The following is a 23,438-nucleotide window of genomic DNA, read 5'->3' as shown; positions in this document are numbered from 1 at the left end:
ATTTTATTTTATTTTATTTTCCTAAAAATTTACAATTTATTTTTGATCTTAAATCTCTTTTTTTTTATGTTTTACTTCCCTTTTCCCGATGTTCATAAAATAGATTTATATCCAAGAAATAAAAAAATTTACGAGTCATTCGAGTCGAAAATAAAATTACTCGTTTTTGTTTCTATTTTTCTTATAACTCTATCTTATATACATGTTATACCTTATATATATATAAATTTTTTTTTTTTTTTTTTATTTTTAGACGTGTAAATATTAGAAAAGAAAGAAATTGGAGTTTCTGTCAATAAAGAACTACAACTTTTCTCAAGCTGTCAATGTAGCACATGCCAGATTTATCGACAATTGAAAATAAACTCAAGTCTCGATGATCTGTAAGAATGGAAGCGAGAAAGAAAGATGAAAAAAATAAAAAAAAATGATTTTTTAAAATTTCCAAATGGATATTTTTAGAAGAAATTCCCAAAGAAAATAACCGAAACTGATAAATTACTTCTGATCCATTTAATGATGAGACGGAAAAAATGATCATGTGAGTTTTTTATTTTTAATAAAACAAAGATTTTCTGAAAGATGAAGATGTTTAAGATGACAAACTGCGCTGTATATCTTTTAAGATTGCTTATCTTAATTCTCGTGACGTCACAAGCCTACAATTCTCAATCTTCGAATCAAGTTTCGACATTTACGGACTGTGGTGGAACTCTGAGAGATTCTCGAGGTGTGATAACTTCTCCAAACTTTCCTAATGCATATCCAGTACCTATTTATTGTAAGTGGGTGATAGAAGCGCCCGAGGATAAGGTAGTAGCAGTTTATTTCACACAGTACTATATGAGAGATGGGTTGAGAGCTGCGGAATATACACTCTATACTGAAGGTCTAAAGATGGAGAAAGAGGACTATGGTATTCTAAACTCCGATAAAGAACCTACTTATCTTATCACTAACAAACACATTCTTGTATTGGAGTTTTCTGTAAGAGAAACTGGAAATATTCATCTTCGAATTCGGCAATTCTTCTTGGATGTGTTCGGTTTTAATATAACCTATGAGATTGTTGATAAAAATCAGAACGTTAGGAAGGATGAATGTCTTTACCATCATTGTTCCTTTACTGGAAAGTGTTTTGCTACTGCTGACTTTGAATCTTATTATTGTTCTTGTTTCTCCGACTTCTTTGGCAAGGAATGTCAATATAATGAAAGTTGTGGACCTACAGCAGCTAATACTCTGTGCATGAATGGAGGTACCTGCAGGTGAGTGTTATTTTTACTTTTTTCTAAATTACAGAATATAAATTCATGTTAAATTTTAACTGTATCGTAACATAGCACAGACGTGTAATTATTGTAGAATATTCTCAGATATAGATGAAAGTTTTTCCTGAAATATCCACGATTTATTATGAAATTAAACAGTATTAAATGCTAGTATTAACAAAGAAATTATATAAATAACGAAGAAAGAAATAACGAAGATTTATTAGAATTATTTATTTTATCCTAAATGTACAACTTTTTAAAAATAATTGTAAGAACGTTTCAGAAATAAAACTGGCCATAGACTTTTACCATAGAAAACATTGGCATGTTATTATAAAACGAAATCTTTTAAGTACACTTTGTAATATTGTATATAAACTTAAAACATGGCCTGCAAGTTTATACAGAGTAGTTTAAAGACCGAACAATCAATCAGACAATTCTAACATGTACCAAATACTACTGCTGCCAACATTGAGGGAATATATAGATACACAATGTTCTTTTTTTAAAATTTTCTTTAGTAAGTTTATTAGCTTGTACTATGCTGAATAAGACTGTAACAAAATGCTTTCACTTGTACACTTCAAATAAAAATCATGTCTCTTTCTTTATGTTACGTGTAGTTTAAAACAATGACCCACTTCAGAAGAAAATTAAGTTAGAAAAAGAAAATGATAGTTTAGTCAACTTTTTAAAATTAAAATTAACTTAAAACAGTAAACTCATTTTTATTATAAAAGCTTAAATCTTTTCTATCGATAAACTGGTATAAATTCTGTTTTAACTTCATTTTATTGCCGTATACGCTTCAATGGAGATGAAAAGTATCGCATACAAAGTAAACGGAAGATAATTAAAACAGTTAATGTTCCTTCAATAAAAAAAAAGAAAGTATCAGTTATCCAAGTCGTTACCAATAAGAAAAAATTTTTTGGCTATCTTTCTAATTAAAATATTACTCTATATGCCCATTTCAGATGTTTAAGTTGGAGCCATTTATGTCAACAGAAGGTTAGTCTGACGATCGATCTGTTGTTCCAATAAAGGAAGGCTTTGGCACAAGGGAGTACGTCCCTAGTCAAATCCATTGATGTAGTGGTTCTGTCACATGCTAACATTTTATAAATGTTTTACAAAAAAAAGAACTTGTAACTGATATAGATTTTTTTATTATTACTTTTCTTTTTTCTTTTTCAATTATAGTCCATGTGACTATCAAGGTTATTGCTAGCTTCTCCAACTCTTCTTAAAAAGATCAATAGTTTAAACTGTTTCCAGTTTTAAACATGTTTTCTTAAAGCTTGAAATTTTAATTTCAGAAAATGGAAAACTTGGAAAATTTTTAATATAATTGCTTTTTTTAATTACGAAGATTATTAAATTTTTAAAAATTTTGTTGCTATATTTTAGATTTAAAGCATGTTTTTTATTTAATTATATATATTATATATTTATGTTCTGTACAGTAGATCTTCGATTTAACACACCTCAATTTAATGGACTTCGGATTAACGGACAAAATAATTTCTGTCCTAAAAAAATTTAAATGTTTTATATTCGCAAATAGGGCACGCTAAAAGATGAATCGGTAATTTTAAATTACTCAATCTACAATCTACATTATAATAATATTGTATAGAATTATAATAGTATTGTATAGAAGTTGTATTTTTTAATTTATGCTTTTATTAAATTCGATTTAACGGACTTTCAGCAATAGTTATCCAATTAGTGTGTTAAATCAAGGGCTACTATATATACATATATGTTATCAATGTCTTATGTAGTTTAAGAAATGTTAAAAGAAGTTTTAAGTTCTTTTTGTCTGCAGTAATTAGGAATAGTTAGTTTTTCTGTGCGAATTTTGGACTTTTTAAAAATATTTTTTTGCTATGACTATCCATAAGAAACTTTTTATGTATAATCTGCAACATAAAAAAATTAATTCAAATTTTTTTTAATTGAAAAATTTAGTAGATTGAGAGTATTTTCAGAAAAATCTTAGTTTTTCTCTCATGAATTAACCTTGTAGAATTTGTTTTTGTTGGCTTCTCGTACACTTCATTATTTAGCTTAGTAATTGTTTTGTAAATACTATAATATTGTTATTATTTACAAACTTTTCTAGCGAATCTCTTAAAATTTTAATTCATATAAATCGGAACAAATAAAAAAAACTTTAGCGTGCAGTCAAACGTCTGAACAACGACCACTGACGAAAACTAAAGAAATGGCCGTTGTTTAGAGGTTATTTTCTATGCATTTTTGTTTAAAAAGTTCTTGAAAAAAAATGATCGTTGATGGGGGTAGCTATTATTCAGGCTCGACTGTATATTCTATAAAATTTCTTGTTTTTTGAGTAGTTTATTAAGATTAAGATTAGTTTTTTTTTTATTAAACATTAGTAGCTTTTGTGTATATAATAAACATATTCATGTTAAAAATAATAATCGGTATATTTAAATTAATTAATTTGTTTCCCCATTTTTTTATGATACGAAATCAAGTCCTAATCAGTTCACAACTGTCAACGACTTCTTATATATCTTAAAAAAACATTAAAAAATTAACATTTTCAGTTGATTATTTCGATTTTATTTCACGGATATTAAAATTCTTTTTACATCTAATTTTATATATTTTTCATATGTTTTTCTATGGAAAATATGTAAATAATTTCATACATTTAAAAAACTCTAATATTTTTCTTTAAAGAAATTTAAAAACAGCGATGACCTCTAAAATTTTCAATAAATTAGCTTAGGAAAAGAAACAATTTTATAAAATATAAACTAAAATTTTGTTTTCTGTCCTAATTCATATAAATTTTAAAAATATAAAAGTTTTTTGTTTACATATTTTGTAAATAATAATGCATTGTTTACAAAGTAATTACTAAGATAAGTAACGAAGTGGATGAAAAGCCAACAAAAATAGTAGGTTAAAATATGTTTTAACATGGTTGACTGATTCGGAAAATAGCAAAAACCTTGAATTTTAAACAAAAATAGTAAAGTTTATAGATAATGTAACGTAACAACAATAATACATTATATAGAATTCAATATAAAATATTCTTTCAAGCTTCAGAAGTAGTAAACAGAATTTAACTTATAACCTCGCCCAATTGAGAGAAGGAAGAATATTGCATAAAGTAACATATTTCTAGAAGTACAAACATGAAACTTGGGCGAATTTCCAGCCATTATTTTTTTCATTCTTCAAGTTTTTTTTAAAAAGATATTTGGCAAACATCTCAGTGGTTTGTGTCTGCGAATCAAGACATAATAAATAAAGTTTATTTCGGTCACTCTCCATTACATTCAGCCTAATTTTGTACGAAATCAAATTTTAGATTACATTTTCCTTTATAGAATACTAATAAATGTAAAGGAAAAATAATTTTGTATGCAAAACATTAATTAAACAGATAAACATCTAGCTCGACTGGATTTTGTGAAGTCCAACTTGTAAGCAACCTTGACCATAATTCGATATTTTCTGTTTTAATGAAGCATTTTATATAAATATATAAATGAAAAAAATAAAGTGAAATATATGAATATGTTAATTTTGAATGGATTTTAAGCTTTACTACTTAAGTGCAACCGTTAAATCCCACTCGAATTCTTAATTATTCCATAAAGAGTTATCTTTAATGAGTGATCTGGATGTACTCGTTAAATTTCTCCATCGTATTCTCTGAATTTATCTATTAAAAATAAATTTTTTTTAGTGAAGATACGTTTAATGTTACATCAGTTACTGATATGTACGATAAGTATTATTACTGTTAATAATAATAATGTAATGTTATTGATTAATTCACTCTTAAACTCCGCTAGATAGCTCAAATGATACTTGGTTATAAATTGAAAATAGCTTTTATTATTAAGAATCTTAAACAAAATCTCTACTGAATATTTTTATACAATATTTAATTAAAGAATGTTTGGAATAATATGAAATGTATTCATGAAAATTGGACAAGATTTCTTATATGCATTTTATTTTAATGAACATAACATATACATTTGTCTTACGTTATTTTCATATGTACAGTACAGTACATCTTGCTATCTGCATTTCATATTTATATCTGCAGACATCATGTTCTTATCTATACTTAATATGCATATAAATCTTTATATGTGCCTGACATATACTGAATTAATTACTATATTTTCATGATCATTTATATAAAATTTATACTTTAACTTACATAATTTACAGAATTATATATATTCTTAATAAAGCAAATATTCACTGTAGAATTTTATCAGTTTATCATTCTTAACATTTCTTATCAAGCCATTAAATCAATAAATATCTACTATTTTTGCTATAATAATTACAATAAAACTTTGACATGCTTCATCCATCAAAGTATCATCATCTATAATTTTTCTTCTTCAAAAAATTATATATTATCTAGAATTGTAACTAGAGACAACTATAACGAAATTCTATATCCTATATAATTCACTTCTTTTCTTTTAAACTTTTTTTTAATCTTTGATTGATTTTTTCCTGTAAAAAACTTGTTTCCTCCTTCGTAATCTTCTAAGATCTTCCATCAATTCGCGTAATGTTTTCGTGTATAAAAATAGATTTTCACGTCACTTGATTCATTAGTAATCAATTATTTTTAGTAAAGCAGTTTCGTTAATTAGTAGTAAATCTAGAAATCAGTGAGAAATCTTTATCATCGTCTTCTAAAATATATATTTATTCGAAAACATGATGTAGTAAAATTAATATCTACGAACGTTATTAAAAAATATGTGCAAAAAATGGAAAAAATTAATTGTTTTTGTCTTTACAATCAATATAAAATGATTTTAGACTTATGGTAAGTCACCATTATATGGTTTTAGAAGCATAAAATCGTACTGAGACCAATCTTAGAAACAAAATTCTCTTACGATTAGATTTATCACTGAAGAATGCTTTTAGAATCAGGGAATCAATCCTCTTACGATCAAAATGGAGTGATCTTAGAAGCACAGTCTTCTCTCGATCACAATAGAGTGATCTTAGGAGCATAGAATCTTCGGATAATGACAGAGAATATAATCCTCTTGTATTTACGATAGAGTGATTCTATGAGCATAGAAACCTTTTAAAGTCGCTGTAAAATAATCATTATATAGCAATGTCTATCGTAAAACAACCTTAGAATAGACTAAACTCAATTTTTCCATTTTATTTACTCAATATATCAATGAGATATAAAATTTATTATAGCAGCTGTGATTTCTCGGTAATAAATTTATAGAAATTCATTTGTGCAGAGTGCTATTAAGAGTATTAACCAGATAAAAAAAGAAAATAAAAAGAAAAATCCGAATTATGAAGATCGAAACTGGAAAGGAATAGTGGGTCAACACCAATTCAATTTATTTTCGCTCCTGCTGAATGACACTAAATGACAGTCATTCTGTTAAGAAGTACAATCTTCCTTTTCTTATACCTTTCTGGGGTGAATTGTAACGATTCGTGCCATCTAGCGATAGAAAACGGCGTTATAGTCACTGCAGATTTTTCTCTTTAAATAGTTTTTTTAACTCCTCTTCAAGAGCATTCCTTCGAGATTGAGATATCTCAGACAATAAATGGATTTTTGAAGTTTTTCGATTTAAAAACGTTTTCAGATTTAACGTATAATATTATATAATCTATTTTTAATGTGTTTTAAGCGATAAATAGTTGTTTAAATCGAAGTTCTTCCATGATTCAGCCAAATGCCTTAATGGATTTCAACGAATTAAGATGCACAATTCACAGTAGTTTATTAGTTGTTTTTAAAATGATTTTTCGCTCCTCCTTAAATAATTTGTGTAATAATGTATATTTTAAAACATGTTTTAAGTTGTTAAAAATGAAAATTTTTCCGTCGATTATCTGAATGCCTTTAATGGATTTCAACGAGTTCAACATACGACAAATTGTTCATTAATTGTTTTTAAATGATTTCTTATATTTATTTAAATAATTTAGCATACACTTTAACATAATTTAGTTTTATATATGTTTGGAAAGAGAAAAATGTTGTTAAAAATTGAAATTTTTCTGTGAGTCATCGGAATATATTAATGGATTTCAATACATACAAGAAGCACATTACCATCATTAGTTACTTTTAAAAATATTTTTCCTACTCTTATTTAAATAATTTATCAATTATAAATTTTTTACATTAATTACATATTTAACTTGTATATATTTAACGATGCTAAGCAATTAAGTTCTTTATTTTAGTTACCTTCTATCGATAATTATTGACTTAAACTGAGATAAATCGTTAAGATCTTAAATAATCCTTCTTTTAATTAGTGTTAAAGCAATAATTTTTTTTATTTGTGTGTTTTTTTCTTTACTTCCTTTCTCCTAAGAGGAAGCAGTAATGAGAGCAACGTTGTGTGATCCAAAAGTTCAAATTTTATCGAATTTTTCACTAATGGTAGATTCAGCCTCGAGCCAATTCTTCTCTCTTCAAATTTATTTTATAAATTTCTATCCGGCTACAGGCCAATAAAGATTTTGCTTTTTATTAGTATATGTATAAAGTTTTAAAATAAAAAGAAATTTCTTCATCTTTTCATTTAACAATCCTAGTATCTTGGTTCTTGTTTGCTTTCCCAGAATAAGGACAATCAATCCTCTACTTCCGGATTAGTTGTTTTGAGATCTATAAGAATCGCAAATGACTTGAAATGAAACGGAAAGAAATAAAAAAATAAAAATAAAAAAAGGGAGTAGAATTGGAAATTACTCGTAAACCAATACCACATTCTCTTGGCAATCTTGAAAATAGGATGCTGTAGATGTAACCGGAGAATATACTACTGAAATTTTTATTGATTAAAATGGTTGTTTTATTAAGTTAGAAAAACAATTCTTGCAACGAAAATTCGCTTGAATATTTATATATAAATGTATAAAAAGATATCTGTATTAAATTTTTATTAATTATTCGTTTTTATACACGAAAATTATCATTTCTATATTCATCTATTAGACTATTCTATGAAAATTGTTATATCCAGTTATGAAGGACATTTTTCAAAATTTCAAAAATCTTTTATTACTAGTTATGATATATACAAACCTTTATATAGCTTCCTACCAAATGACTCCACTCTCGTAAATGGTTAATAAATATTTATGTATGAATATTGCAGTATCTGTTGAATTACTAAAAGTACAATTTTGTATTGCAAATGACATTTTATCATCAGAACACGTGACTTTCAAACTCCCAAATTTAAATTAGCGTGTAGATCTCTAGTATATATAAATATCATCTACTTAGGTTTGACGCCATACTTGATTTACTGACAATTTCAGACGTGAACAAATAGTGACGGTATACCGAGGTTTGATTGTACTTCTATTTTGTAATAAAATGTCAAATGTTTTGTTCCTAATAAGGATTCCATGGCTATAAACAGATTTATTCTTTTATATTACTGTTTCAAAATGTAAAGTAAGTGTTTTCATTAAAAAATGAATTTTTATAGATTGAAACAAAATGGTGACTGCTTGATGTTTTCATATTATATATTATATAGTTTAAAGAATCGATTAACATTTAATTTACACATCAGGAACGAGTTTAATTTTGAAATTTTAACCTTCAAGAGTCAATTATTTTATCAATATCAAACAAGTTTACCTCAATTTTATACTTGAAACTGAATCAAAGTATACTCATAGATAAATCATTTCTAGAACATGAATATTCTATATTTTTAAAATAAAACGTCACTTATTAAAATTATTAACCAATAGCAAAGTATGGTATAGTCTGCCACGTATGTATTTAATAGTATACAATACATATTTCCATAATAAAATTTGTATAATTTCTTTACTCAAAATGCATAAATTAATAAAAAATATTAAATTTTTCTACATTAAATTAATATAAACCGGATTTGATAGATAAATTGAAGTTTGAAGTCAATTGCAACCGCTTAAAAATATATAAAAGTACCGTGTATTGCTGTAAAAACTACTACTTTCCTACCCCTTTAACCACAATTATGACGTCTTGATGTCTTGTCACCTCTTGCTATCAGTCCTGTCGTCGACAGCGGGTGTTAATTATTCGAAGCAGAGAGAATGCCTAGAGTGTGTGGATGGCTGCTATGATGGATGTAGGAAGAGACACGTGTGCTACCAATCTGTACTGGACCGTCCGTCACAGCTGTCTGAACCTAAAGATGGATTGTAAAGATGCTGGTAGATTGTCAGCCTGTGTGTGTGTGTTAATACTGATCTCCCGTTTCCTGCTCACTCTCCCCCACTTGGTAAATATGATGGAAAGTTTTTAGATATCTTTACGTGCTAAGAAACTCAAGAAAAATGCCTTCCAGCCTGAAAATAACGTGATGAAACTCGACGATAAACATAGATTTTTAGATAAACATTTTACTTTTTCAATGAATGAGACTGCTGGCAGACAATATACATATAGGCCTACATTTTTATTTCTTTCGTTCCAGATATTGAATAAAATCAATATATAAAGTAAAACCTGTCTAGAAAGGACTCTCTACAAAACGGAAAACTTCAGCTGATACCGTGGCATTCCGTTTTAGACAGGTTTTACCATATAATCCATATAAGGCTTAGAGCCAAAAACTTTAATTTATAAAACTTTTTCTAAATAATTTAATGTAATTAATAATTTTTCTTACATTTATAAATAATTTATAAAATATTTAAATATTTTTTCTTTAAGAAATTTAAGTTTTAAAAGCAATTTTTTTAAAATAATTTTATTCATTAAATTTTTTTTAAAACTTTAAATAATTTTTTTTAATATGCAAATGAATAAAGGAATATAAATTGCAAACATTATTCAGAATAATTTGAGTTTTACAATGAATTTTAAACTTTAAAAATAGAATAAAATATTTAAAACCAAAACTGTTTTTTTTTGTTTTAAATACATAATTAAACATTAATCATCACTTTTCTTAATAAAAAATAATAATACATTCAAACCTCGATATAGCACCATCATTTGTTCGCCTCCGAAATTGGCACTAAATTAAATATGGCGCTAAACCGAAGTACCTCGAACGTCAAAGATTATAAAATATAAAACTAATGTTTACGTATAAGTTTGAAGTTTGAGAATTTAGTGATAATGCCTCAGACGTTCTTGATAATTCATTGGCGTTATATGCGGGTGGAACTATAGCTAGGTTTGAAAGAGCAACAAGAATTGTGTTACATCATTACAGTTGATACATTGTGAATTGATTTGACCTTTATTTATAAAGTTGTTTATGATAAAATATCTGTTACGAAACTCGAATGTGTCACAATTACTAAATTACAGCAAAAAATGTTTCATAACAGCATGATGACGTTTAATAGGAAGTAGTTTGTAGAACGAGATCTTTGTGCTGTGTTATGAAACTTTGATTTCTTAAGCAGGTTGTTAACTTTAGTTATTCTGTTATTGTTAATTTACATCCTGTTAAATTACATCAACAAGAAAGTTATCGTTTATGTAAAGAAAATTGTCGAAAAGCGATTTACATCTCTTGCGTTGACATCATGGATCGCGCCGCGTCGCGTCGAAACAATAATTTAAATAGTCATAGAGGAAACCATTCCAAGGACATATTCAGACTGTTGGAGTTTAATAAATTAATTTTTATTTTCGGAATTAATATTCAAATAGATTTATTGCCAATTTTCATGTACTAATAAATCATTTATCAGTCGTAACAATCGAGGTAATAAATTAACCGCGCGTCGCAGCGCGCTAATTATATTTTATAAAATTTTCCTGTTTATTGTTAATAGTTATAAAGTAATTTTAAAGTATTTTATATTTGAAAGTTGTTTAAAAACATTTTTTTAACACCGTGTGAAACTTATTGTTCCATTATAATGAATCAAATGTAATTTACTTCTCTTATAATTCAATTGTAATAATAACTATAATTAATTAGTCGCGCACGTCGCGTCGCAAGATAATCTTAATTAATGAATTAATAACGCATCGCGTACTAGAAGTAGCAATAATCTGGAAACTTAATCGGGCGCAAACCGACGCGCGCGGTGCGATGCGCTCGATTACTTTCTGTTCTAACAAACTATTTCCTATTGCATGAAAAGCTGATTTGTTTCCTATTATCCATTCAGAAGTTAGATATACATTTTTTGTATGTATATGCATAATAAACATAATAAAATTAGCATATTATTAAATAAATTCAAATATATATAACGCTTAATAAGACGCGACGCGCCGAACGAAACCTTGTGTAAAATTTATATCTTTCGTAAAAATTTTAATAAGATGTGTGAAGAATTAGATTGAGTTTAACTGAAATTTGGTTTAAGTATTAAGAAAACAACAACAACAACAACAACAAAAGTAATTTCTTTATTTAAACCCGGAAATAACCAATTTAAATATTTTATCAATTCAATTTTTATAAATAAATAAAATTGTAAACAAACGGTTCTAACAAATTTAAAAAGTATTAAATAATAAAAAAAATATTATAAACATATCTTAAAAGTTTAAATCGATTTATTTATTCGTTTTAAGAGTCAAGAGATCGAAAAACTCCACGCTCTTTCTATAAAAATTCCCAGAATTTATGAAAGAAAAAAAAACGAGTAACTCTTGTTTAAAAATAGAGTTTTTGCAATTTTTGACAGTGAAGCCTATATAAAAGAATAATGGTATCACTAGTAGCTGCAAGTAGATGGTCAGGAAGACAAAGGACAATATTGGTTCTACACGTACGCTGAAGGGAAATGGTCTGAGGAGCAATACGATGATTGAAAACCATGTGGTTTACGTTGTGTACCTTGCTTGACCGACTCTGCAAAGATAAGATAGATGGAAAATAGCTAGACAATTCTCTACGCTAAAAGACTTTAACATTTTGCCATATACATCATAGAAATATTTATTTGTTCTCTCTTCTTCCACCTCCTCCTCCTCCTTCATCCCTCTCTTTTTGCTGCCTAAAATCTATATATAAAATTTTTAAACATTGCTTCTAAAAGACTTTTCTTCACACTTCACTTGAGAATATTTTCCTTTATTATTATTATTATTATTTAAATCTGCTAAATATTTATTGTACTGTACTTGGAGCATTTGAATTATAATCAAATTATTCTATTTCCGCAAAAATTTCTTCGATTGGTGAAATAGAATAGATGAAGAAAATAAACTTATATAAATTTGTGTTTTGTTATGAATAAATCGATAAGAATTCTTTCGTCTTTTACCCTTAAGACATTTTCTAAATTTGAAGATTTAATATCGTTTTGTATTGTCGCAAATCTGTATTGATTTCTGTGTAATTGAAAATGTCTTCTTTAAATATTGAGTATTTAAGAGAAAATAATCAATAAAAAATAAGTTTAGTTTAGGAAAGATGCTATTATTAAGAGCAGAGCATACTCAAAGATCTAGGATGAAAAAAGGAAGAGGATAAGAAAGAGGAGAGACCTCAGAAGTGTACTAAGCAGATAGGATAAATCAGAAAGTATGAAATATATGAATTAGGAAAGTAACAAGACGAAATAGCAACACAATAATTATAGACCTTATATAAATAGTTTTCTAATATCAGAATTGTATTTTCTTAAGCTAAGTTTGTAGTTATAGTGACATATTGGCAAACAGATGGATGCTGATGATAGGTTTCCACACGCTATAAAATGGATCTGTAGACACGAAAACAATTTTCTAAAACGCTAGATAGACGTAAAGACACAAACGATATCATGCATAGGCACGCAATATATAATATTTACAAACGAAAAAATAAGTAATTATACGTAAATAAACGCACAAAATAAACAATCTACGTGAACATAATAACATATTCAAATACAAAAATAGGCTACTTTTTCTTTATTCCTTATGTCTAGATGCATAGGCTAGCTGTAAGCACTTATCGCATATCTCATGTGTACAGAAGTAATCAGATATAAACACACAGAGAGACAGATAAAAGCGCCTGGAAACTAGTCAAATGGTGTTCAAGAGGCATTATATCGATTTCATTCACAAAACACAATACATTATGGAGTTAAATCGAAAGCTAAACCAGCAATAAGATAGAATTTACGAGGGATAAAATAAAGAAAATTGGATAAGTTATAACTTCAATAAGTGTTCGGTGATTTTTATCAAAAAATGATTGGAAGAAATAAAGAGAAAGGTAGATTAACTTGTCATTTATATATATTGTTCCTCAACGAGATTTATTTAATAAACGGATTTGATGTGAATGGAGGAAGTAAGAACAATTGCAGTTAAACAGCAAACCAAACAGTAATCGTCCAAATAAAAAGAAGTAGTCAATAGTGGACCTGGAAACAAGCCACTATTGTTCTATAAGTCAACAAAAGATAGTTTATTGCGTCAAATAAGGCAATCACTCCTTTAAGATTTCTCACAAAATAACATTTTATGACCCGACTTCTATTTCCTAACAGCAAAAGGCCAAAGATCGTTCGTTCGTAAATGGAAATTCCTAAGAATTCAAATTATGAAAGTGCAGCTGCATTTCCTTGCTCTGCTCTTACTCTTTATGGCATTCGCAATTTGAACATTACAGTTGTGTGGTTTGCCATCTTTGTCAATTAATCTATGTAAACAATATTAATTATTGTTATTATTAAAGATATTTATTTATTTCTGAGTAATAAAACACATGCAAAATTGTTATAATTTTTATCTGAAAATTAATTTATTGCTCGTTTTTTGTAGCGATTAATTTATTGTAGCCATGACGCTTAGCTCAATTACGTAGAACTTTTGTATCAATAATTTACTTTTTCTTCATGATTGTTTTCTATTCATAATTTAAAAATGTTATTTTATTTCTCGTGTTTAGTTCATAATTACAAAACATTAATTTATAATTTAATTTTTTCGTTACTTTTAATGAATCATTATTTTCATTCACAGCTACAAGAGAATTAGTTTGTTCCTGTTTTTCAACAATTCTAAATTATCAATTCATTTTCTCTTAAAATTTCATGGAATGAATTTATAATTCATTTTTGTTTATACTGTAATTACAACTCTCACTCTCTACTTAAAATTAGACAAAAATAATTTATCATCAATATAAACTAATAATTATTTTAAAAATTCTTATTACTGAATATTTTAATGAGTTAATTTATTGTTCATATTTAACTCAAAGCTGCAATTAATTTTCTTATTTATTAATTATTTTTTGAATTGTTATAAAGAATTTTCTAACCACACCTTTTTGTTTTAATTTAGAAGAATTTTACTTTGTTTCGTGTCTTGTACATTTATAATACAAATGAATTTCACGTAGATATTGATATATAATGCAATAAAATCAGTTCATTAGCATTTATAAGTTACGAATAAAAAAATTCATATAAGTCATAACTATAACACATTCAAATTTATTCATAATTTCTATTCATAGCTATAAGAAGTTGACTTATCGTTCAAGTTCTGTTTCTGCTTTTAAATACTTTTTCTTTAAAGCTTATAAGACAAGAATAAATTATTAATTAATAATAATAAAAAAACCTAAACATCTGAAGATAAAGTGTTGATGTTCGATTCAAAAAAGAGAAAAATTCAAAGAAAACAACTTTGTTTTTTTTTTTTTTTTTTTCAATGTCCCTTTAGCCCATTTAAATATCTATAAACACAATATTTTCTACANTTTCAAGTTATAAAATTTGAAAACAATTTTAATGCATTTAAAGTAATCCATTTTTACACATAAGAAGATTAAACAATGCTAGTGATCAAGAAAATCATTACTTATATAAAGAATGGGTTTGTATGTCATAAAAGGAAGAGAAAGACGTGTAAAAGTTTAAGAAGGTTTATAGGAATTGAATTTAATTATAAAATTTAATTTCTTCAAGCTTTACTTTCGTTGAGATGATCGTTTCTCTTCTAGCATCTGGCATCAAATGTGTTTGATGCATTATGAAAAATGGAAACAAACTGTTTCTCTTACATGGAATTCATGATATATCTTGAAAGATACAACAGTTAACTGTCAAATAACCGAATGCCATTGCAATATTTTATTTTATTTTTTTAATACTTTTTTATGTTTAAAAAAATTAAATTTATTATTTTTTTCTCTCCGAAAATCAATTCCATTTTGCTTTTGTAATTTTTTTGGCATTTCTTAATTCTATTTTATGTACAGTTTTTAATATTTAAAAATGAATTTGCTTGTTTTAAAAATATTTTCTGTGAATATCTTCTATACAAACCAGAATAGCAAAGACAGCTAATCAATAAAGGGAAGAAGTATAGAACAATAGAAAAAATAAAATCCGTAAGTTATAAGAGAAGAAAATGCCAAAATCTCTGATAAAATATTATTAAAAAATATCAAAAATATTGTAAAATAAGTTGAAATGATTCTTAAAATCTTGTTGGATACTTGCAAATAAGGTATTTACAAAGAGGAGCAGATGATGTATTTTTGAAATATAAATTACAGAAAAAGTATTTAAAAAATAAATCTTGATTTAATACAAAGTTAACTATAAATTATATAGATAAAACATATTAAAACTTTTATACAGTTAATGGATAACATAAAAATCGAGATAACTTCAAGTAGTAGTTTGATGTTCGTTCATGTAAACAAATTAATTTTCTAAAAAAATAAATTCGAATAAGTGAATTTTCGAGAAAATTAAAAAAATGTTTTTTCAACAAATATGCAAAGAAAAATTGTTTTATAGTTTTATAAATAAGTTAATTCTGCTAACTTATAAGAATCACGAAGATTTTTGAATATTGTTTTGTTGTTTTGTAAATAGTCACAGTTTTTAGAAGAGAATTCTTAATCTATTGGGTATTTTTATTTTTTGACTAAAATGCCTGTTGGCACTTTCTTTATTTTGGAAAGTAGTTGAATCTCTGCTCAGAGAGCACTAACACTCCCTATGGACACTAATACGGCCTTTTTAACCAGGTTCGGCCAGACCCTCAATGGGGAGACTGGGTGGGCAGGACTAGAACCTGAAAAATTCATGGGGAGTCTCTTGCCGGATTCGATCCAAGGTTTACCAGAGTGGTAGGATCCAGCCATCTCAATCTTTAGAAATTTAATCATCTTCTTTTTGAAATAACTTAAAATATTTTAATTATAAAAACAATGTTAATTAATCAGATATATATCCAAATATATGAGACAAACAGAAAACACTACTTATTTGAATATATAAACCTCTAAATGTTTTTTCGTTTTACATAAAATAATTGTTTTTTTATAAAATTTTCCTGTTTATTGTTAATAGTTATAAAGTAATTTTAAAGGATTTTATATTTGAAAGTTGTTTAAAAACATTTTTTTAACACCGTGTGAAACTTATTGTTCCATTATAATGAATCAAATGTAATTTACTTCTCTTATAATTCAATTGTAATAATAACTATAATTAATTAGTCNTATGCATCAATAGTTTTCTTATTAATAATTACGTTTATTTTTGTTGAAATATAATAAATAGTTCAAAATTTTACAGTGTAAGTTTGTAAGTCAGAGACGGATTCAAAGGGAAACGACATCCGTAAAACCTTACGGGTGTGTTTTTTTTTTATTACTAACAAGATCTTCTGTGTTTCTTTACAGTAATGCTTGAAAAGTATTAATAAAAATATTAAAATATAATCTTGTTGTATTTTTATGTTTTAGTTTATGTAATTTATTTTAAGTATTTATTAAAGCGTTAAAAATTGTATTCTATTACATAAATTCAAAATCTTTCCCTGCTAAGATTTGCTCTTGATTAGATTTGATTAGAATACTTGTTAATCATCATACTAAGATATGCAGGATGAAACGATCAAATAATATTATATAATTGCATTATTATAATAAAATAATACTAAATCTAATTTTTTCCACTTATTTATTAATATTTAGAAGTATATATATTTTCTTACAAACATATCTTTAACATCTTATAATTATCTGTTTCATAGTATCTAATATATATTTTTCATCTCATCTTTCACTCTGCTTAATACTTTCTAATTTGAGTAGTTATGGCTTCTTATTACACACAAACATTTCGTCATTTTATAATGAAGTTTAAAAGTTTAGAATTAATTCCACAATTAAAAGTTTAAATTTATTTAAAAAAGCACTTACTAACATTCACATTTACATTAATTTTGTGTTGGAAGGTTTTAAAAATTTGCAATTAATCGTTAACTAAAATATAGAGAGATGCATATTTACATTAGAGAATTATCGCGATTATTTTTAAGCTGATTTAGAAAAGGATCAACATATGTGAACTATTAATATTTTAATAGCAAACTTACACAAAAGTCTCTAGAGGATGATGTACTTAATGGATTTTGTATGTTAAGTATGCTTAGATTATTTAATCTGTATTCTTTTTATGTATTTATAACACAGTATTTACTCAAGTATGATATTTTTTGGCATATTATTAAATGAAATTTTTGAAAATTTATTATAAGGTTTAAAACGGACTCATGTACCAACCAGTGGCCGAGTGGATAAAACCATTGAACACTGATAGTTTGTCGTGTGTTCGCACCTCACCAACGGGCTACCACGTGTTTTCTTGGTTTTTTGAATGTGTCTAACACCTAAATAGGGAGCCAGTTTTCTATAGAAAATCCTCCCCTTGACAAATCGCCAGTCTGTTGTGTCTCTTTATACCATCAATCAACCAAAATCATGCTTGTCATTGACTTTCTTATATAGAACGAATGGATCAGGAAATAATTTTTTTGACAATTCAGTTGATATAACTTATGTAAGAATAATTAACTTAATGTAGGAAAAAAACGAATTTTGTCCTTGTCCATAAGATAAAAATGAAAATTATGTATTCAAATAAACATTGATCTATTTATATGATGCTGAATTTGAGATTTAGATACAAGAAAAAGTCTTGGTATGTTAGAGATTGATGGTAGAGTGGAGTCTAAAAGTACGTGGTTTTTAGTCAAAAATTTGTCTTAAAATCCTATTTTAAATTATATAAAATAATCCGTTATTGCAGAACTATATCAATATTACAGATTGTGAATTGAATGTGAATATATTTCTTTTACGTATTTCAAAAAGTTACATGCCAAATGAAATTTAAAAAACTTGAAATTTTAAAGAACCTAAGGGGTTTTTTTTATTAAATGTACTCCAACAAAAATCTAACATGATTCAAATTATATCCAAGAAACTCATTTCAAGTATTTCATCTAAAAAAGCATTCCAACTGAAGTGAGATATTGAAAAAGAAGAAAAAAAACTAAAACAGAGTAAAAATCTGTAGAATCTAAAAGAATTTAATTTTCGATGTTTTTAACCTAAAAATTTCAAATTTGAAACTCTCAGATTGACTGAAAAAGTTATTTCAGGTGTTTTCATAACCAGTTCGACTTAAAGTGAATAAAAAAGTATGAAAATACCGTCTAAGTACGCTAATACTTGAAAACAAAACATGAAAAACTGACGTACTTATGAAGAAATTAATTTTTTTTATATATTTTGAAAATCTACAGATTTTTTTAAAATAGAAATTGTTTACGAGATATATACAGATGCTAAAATGTACAGTACGTTGTGCTGTTTACTCCGTCTTTTTGTAAAAAAAAGGAGTAAACAACACAACGAGTTTACTGTTTGAAAGTGATATGTTGCATACATTGTAAACAAATGTAAAAAGAATAACTTAAGTCAAGAAATATAAAAAATTAAGAAGAAATTTTAAAAATATATAATAAATATGAATAAATAGGAATAATGATAAGAAATATAACTGCGAAAATTGTAGTGATAACCATATTTTCGATGGTCTATTATTGTAAATTCTTACGAGATGTTTTAAAAATTATTTAATACATTTATTTAATTTATTTTCGACTAATTTTTATTGTAATGATTTTCTTTACTAAATTATTCATTTGAAGTGTTTTTAATGGAACTTCTTTAAAGATTGGATTGGTTGTGCAGCGCAACACGTGGGCGATCCGTCAAATGGATGATGCCTTCCGGGAGATCTTTTATGGCAAACTGGCCCTACTTAGGTGTTAGAAACGTGAAGAAAACCCGGAAAACTCTGTTGGCGAGGGGCAAATCCGTGATCTCGTGGCTAATGGGCGCCTCTAAGAGTAAAGAAACTTTCTTTGAATTTTCTAATTGTCACAAAAAGACGATTTAAAAATAGAAATAAAACTGAAATAAATTATAAATTGAATATATAATACATACGAGAGTAATTAGCGATATTAATTTATTCCATTATCCCTGAAGTGTATCCAAATAGAAAACAATTCTTTAAAATAAATAAATAAAAACTCAAAGAAAGAAAAATGTGTTTACTCTAGATAATAATAGAATCCACATTTCAATAATGAGAATTCAGTGAATTTCAGGTTTCCGTTGATCCGAAATATATCAGTTTGTTCTCATTTGGGAATTACGATTTAGATGCTAATTACGTTATAGTACTTTAGATATCATCTGTTTATAATAAGCACCATGTATAGCGCTACAAAATGATTATCTTGTATCCTTTAAAACTATTATCTCTTTATCATGGCCACAAGATGATTCTGCTTTTCTGTATGTCGATATTATAATTTTTAAAAATATTTCGTTATTCTTTTCTACGTCTATATTTCGTTTCCTTTTCATTCTTTATACAAATCAGTTGTGTTTTATAGCTTAAGAGCATGAAAATTCAGTATTCTTATATTTTTAACAAGCACAAAATTATGATAAGAGTTCAAANTTTCACAATGTATAATTCAAAGGGAATTTATGATAACAAGTAATAATTTCCATATATATATATATATATAATTTTTTTATTTAAGATGAGAAAACATACTGAGTTCTACCAACGAATTCTGCTAACTCTCTTAGCAGCAAGCAATCTTGTAAAATCTAATTTAAACGGAGAACCAATGGAAACTATTCCAGTTCTCATCCATAATTTGACCATTTTCGGGAACATGAATAGAATGACCATTAAAATAATAATATTATTCAAATGGACAAGGTAAAGCAGAGATATATAAATTCACTGATGATGAATAATTTCTACACGAGAGAAAAAAACAAAAAAATACCAATAACAATTTTCTTTAAAATTATTTATTAATTTCCTTTCTAGAAAAGTTTATTTTATATTTTTATTCATTTAATTAAACAAATTTATTAAATAATACTTTTCATTTTATTTTATTTCCTATAAAAAGTTGTTATTCCTAGTTGTAACTCATTAAAACAACATTAATTCAAAATTTGTAAAATACGTTTTTTTTTCATTTGTTAATTAATTTTTAATAATATATAAATAATTATATATTGATATTTCTTATTAAATATGTATCTGTGTTTTTTCTTTAAAATATAAATTTATGTTTAACAAAATTAATTACTAACACAATCAAAAATACATTAGTTCAATTTATTTAAAGTTCAAAACATATTCAAAGTTTAGATTAATTAATGTAATTAAAATAATTATAAATTTAATTTAGCTCTTTAATTAACTTTAAATTTAAAATATTTAGACTAGTTCTTGCTAAAATTATTATATGAATTGTTTATTTTAATCATTAGTAAAATTTATTACGAAAATATAATTCTAGTTCTGGCAACTGAATTAAATTAATCAACCTATTCTATGAATAAATAAACATAAATTAACATAATTTATTATTAAATAAACAAATACATAATATATAAGGTACAGTACATTTGTTTTGTAACAGTATTCAGCACACTATTATATTAATTTGACGCCAATTCTACAATTTTTATTTTCCCAGCTGTTATATATAACAGAGGGAAAGTATGGCGACCGTTCAAAAAAATGACTCTCCCCAAGATTTTTACATTTTTGGACTCAGGGAGTCTTGAAACGTCGAGAAATGTAAAAACTTTAGTTATTTCTGTATGTATGGATGTTAGCGTATGCGTACGTAGGTGTGTGGGTAGCACGATTTTGTTTACCCTCTTTGAAGCTTAATAACTCCTGTGATTTTTGTCGAAACTTTCTGAAATTTTGCAAGTAGGTTTGTTTATTAGGGGAATTAATGCTATTAAATTTTGGTGATTAAAGATCGTTGGGGTGGGGAGATGAAGGGAGTAATGTGTATCTCCAATAGGATCAGACTTAATGACGATTTTACTTGTTTTTAGCATTTACAATTTTTTATGAAACCTATCCGTACCGAAATTAAGCTTTTTTTTTTTTTTTTTTTTTTTTTGCCATTTTATAATAGTTAAAAATATAAGTTTTTAAAAATAAAATAGGATAACAGATGGCGCCACAAAATATTGCCGGAAAGTTAAGCAACTCATTGCTGAATTTTTTAAAATAAGTGCGATAATGACGTCAATTTGACATAAAAGTGTAGGCTGTTTAAAAAAAATAAATGTACTGTTTTCTTCTTTACCAATAGATAGGCCTTTAGAGAAGGAAATACCTCTCTACCTATTATATAAAAATATTTTTCACTTATTTTAACATAATTTCATATATAAATATAAATATTGATAGACGAAACTAAATGAAATGTCATTAAATTTTCTATAAATATGTATTTAAATTATAAAAAATGAAAGATAAATTAGATATTATTTTAACATGAAACTGCTTTTGGGTTATTTCTTTCTTCCTTTAAAACTATATTATTGAGAGGTTGGTTTTATATGGTTGCTTGTGAGTTTTTACATCCTTTTCTTAACAAAGAACGTATAAGTGTAATATAGGGTCTTTGCTGACATCTTAATGTTTCAATATATAACATAAATGATTAACTAAAGTAATATGTAAAATAAACAACAACACTGGAACACACAAAAAATTAATAAATGGATAAGTCATGTAAGGCTTGGAGGAAATAAATGTCAGATGTGAAGTAGAAATAGTTTATAAAATTAGTTTTGAAAAAGTCGCTGCTAAATGGACTTTGCACAAAAAAGGAAATTACAGCTTTGAACTGGAAACTCCAGGGAATAAATAGGAAATTGATAATGAAAAAAAATACACCTCACTGACCATCAGTAATAATATATTAATGTTACTTACACTAGGTAAAAGTAAGGTTTTTATTAAAAAATAATTATTTCTAATTTATAAATAATGGTAGCGTTGAAACTAATGGTATTAAATTATTGTAAATGATGAAAAAATATATTATATTTGTTTTAAACTTCAAACTTGAGAAATTATTATTTTAATACATATATATTTTTTAATTGCAGATTTTATATCGGTTCCACCGCTCAGGTTTGTGAATGCTTACCCGGTTACAAAGGTGCGACGTGTGAAATTAAAACAGAAATGGATCTTGGTAAGCGTAAAAAAATTACTACTCGAAATTAATTATGATGATGTTTAGTTTGTATTTAGTAAGAGATAGAAAAATGCTTATTTTTGGTAATTTTTTTTAAAATAAAACAATGGAAATGGTTATATTCATTAGGTAAATTTCCAATAAACTTGTTAATATTCAAATATTTTTTTGTTGCATAAATGTATAGAAAATTTTATTCTGATAACAAATTATTGTTTATATTTAATTAAAATGTTTTAAAATATCCTGAATATAAATTAATTAATTTTATGATGATAAAACTTTATTGTTCATCTGTTTGTTCGTCTGTTTAGGCGCTATAATTTTTTTATCATTTACTGTGTTATCTAAAAGGGTTTAATATGATATATATGTGATTAGCGTGGCAAAAATTCCATTATTTTCCCGCAAAGACACTTAACGATTTCGAAACGATCCAAAACCGGAAACGGAAGTTATTAGAGTTTTACTATATTGAGGTGAACGTGACGCATTTGAATTATAAGTGTCTTATGGTGGTCCAAGCCAATTTCCCCCGTTAAATCATAAATATTCATATCCCATTTTTCAAATTCCGAACTGTAAAGAAAATAAAAATTTTTGTGAAAGAATTAATGAAGCATACTTTCTATTTCACATCCGAAAATTGTAACAAACTGTATATTGTACTATAAATTTCAGAATTATAAACATATTCGTGTTTTGTAGTCTTCAGTGCGAAACGCATAACTTCGCAACTCGACTTTATTCATGACTCTTGTTGAGAATGAATGTAATAAAAGTAT

At 26.2% G+C, this 23,438-nt stretch overlaps 1 protein-coding gene across 1 annotated transcript; it reads left to right on the top strand.

Moving 5' to 3' along the window:
• Nucleotides 1-249: 249 nt before the first annotated feature.
• On the top strand, nucleotides 250-22,697 carry LOC111618407 (zinc metalloproteinase nas-39-like). Its single transcript, XM_023359973.1, has 2 exons — nucleotides 250-1,268; nucleotides 22,562-22,697. Exons 1-2 carry the CDS (start codon nucleotides 583-585, stop codon nucleotides 22,680-22,682), a joined length of 807 nt encoding a protein of 268 aa, XP_023215741.1. The 5' UTR covers nucleotides 250-582; the 3' UTR covers nucleotides 22,683-22,697.
• The last annotated feature ends 741 nt before the right edge of the window (nucleotides 22,698-23,438 follow it).

This window comes from Centruroides sculpturatus, unplaced genomic scaffold (genome assembly GCF_000671375.1).
Source record: "Centruroides sculpturatus isolate CEXI.00-Female unplaced genomic scaffold, Cexi_2.0 scaffold145, whole genome shotgun sequence".
NCBI classification, from domain to species: domain Eukaryota; kingdom Metazoa; phylum Arthropoda; class Arachnida; order Scorpiones; family Buthidae; genus Centruroides; species Centruroides sculpturatus.
The sequence above is the reverse complement of the archived record's forward strand: the minus strand, read 5'-3'. Positions and strand labels throughout refer to the sequence as shown.

Excerpts from the sequence above, each read along its gene's own strand:
- LOC111618407 (XM_023359973.1), top strand. The coding sequence starts at position 583 with ATGAAGATGTTTAAGATGACAAACTGCGCTGTATATCTTTTAAGATTG. Across the intron at positions 1,269-22,561 it reads ATGAATGGAGGTACCTGCAG|ATTTTATATCGGTTCCACCG; the intron begins GTGAGTGTTATT and ends TTTTAATTGCAG.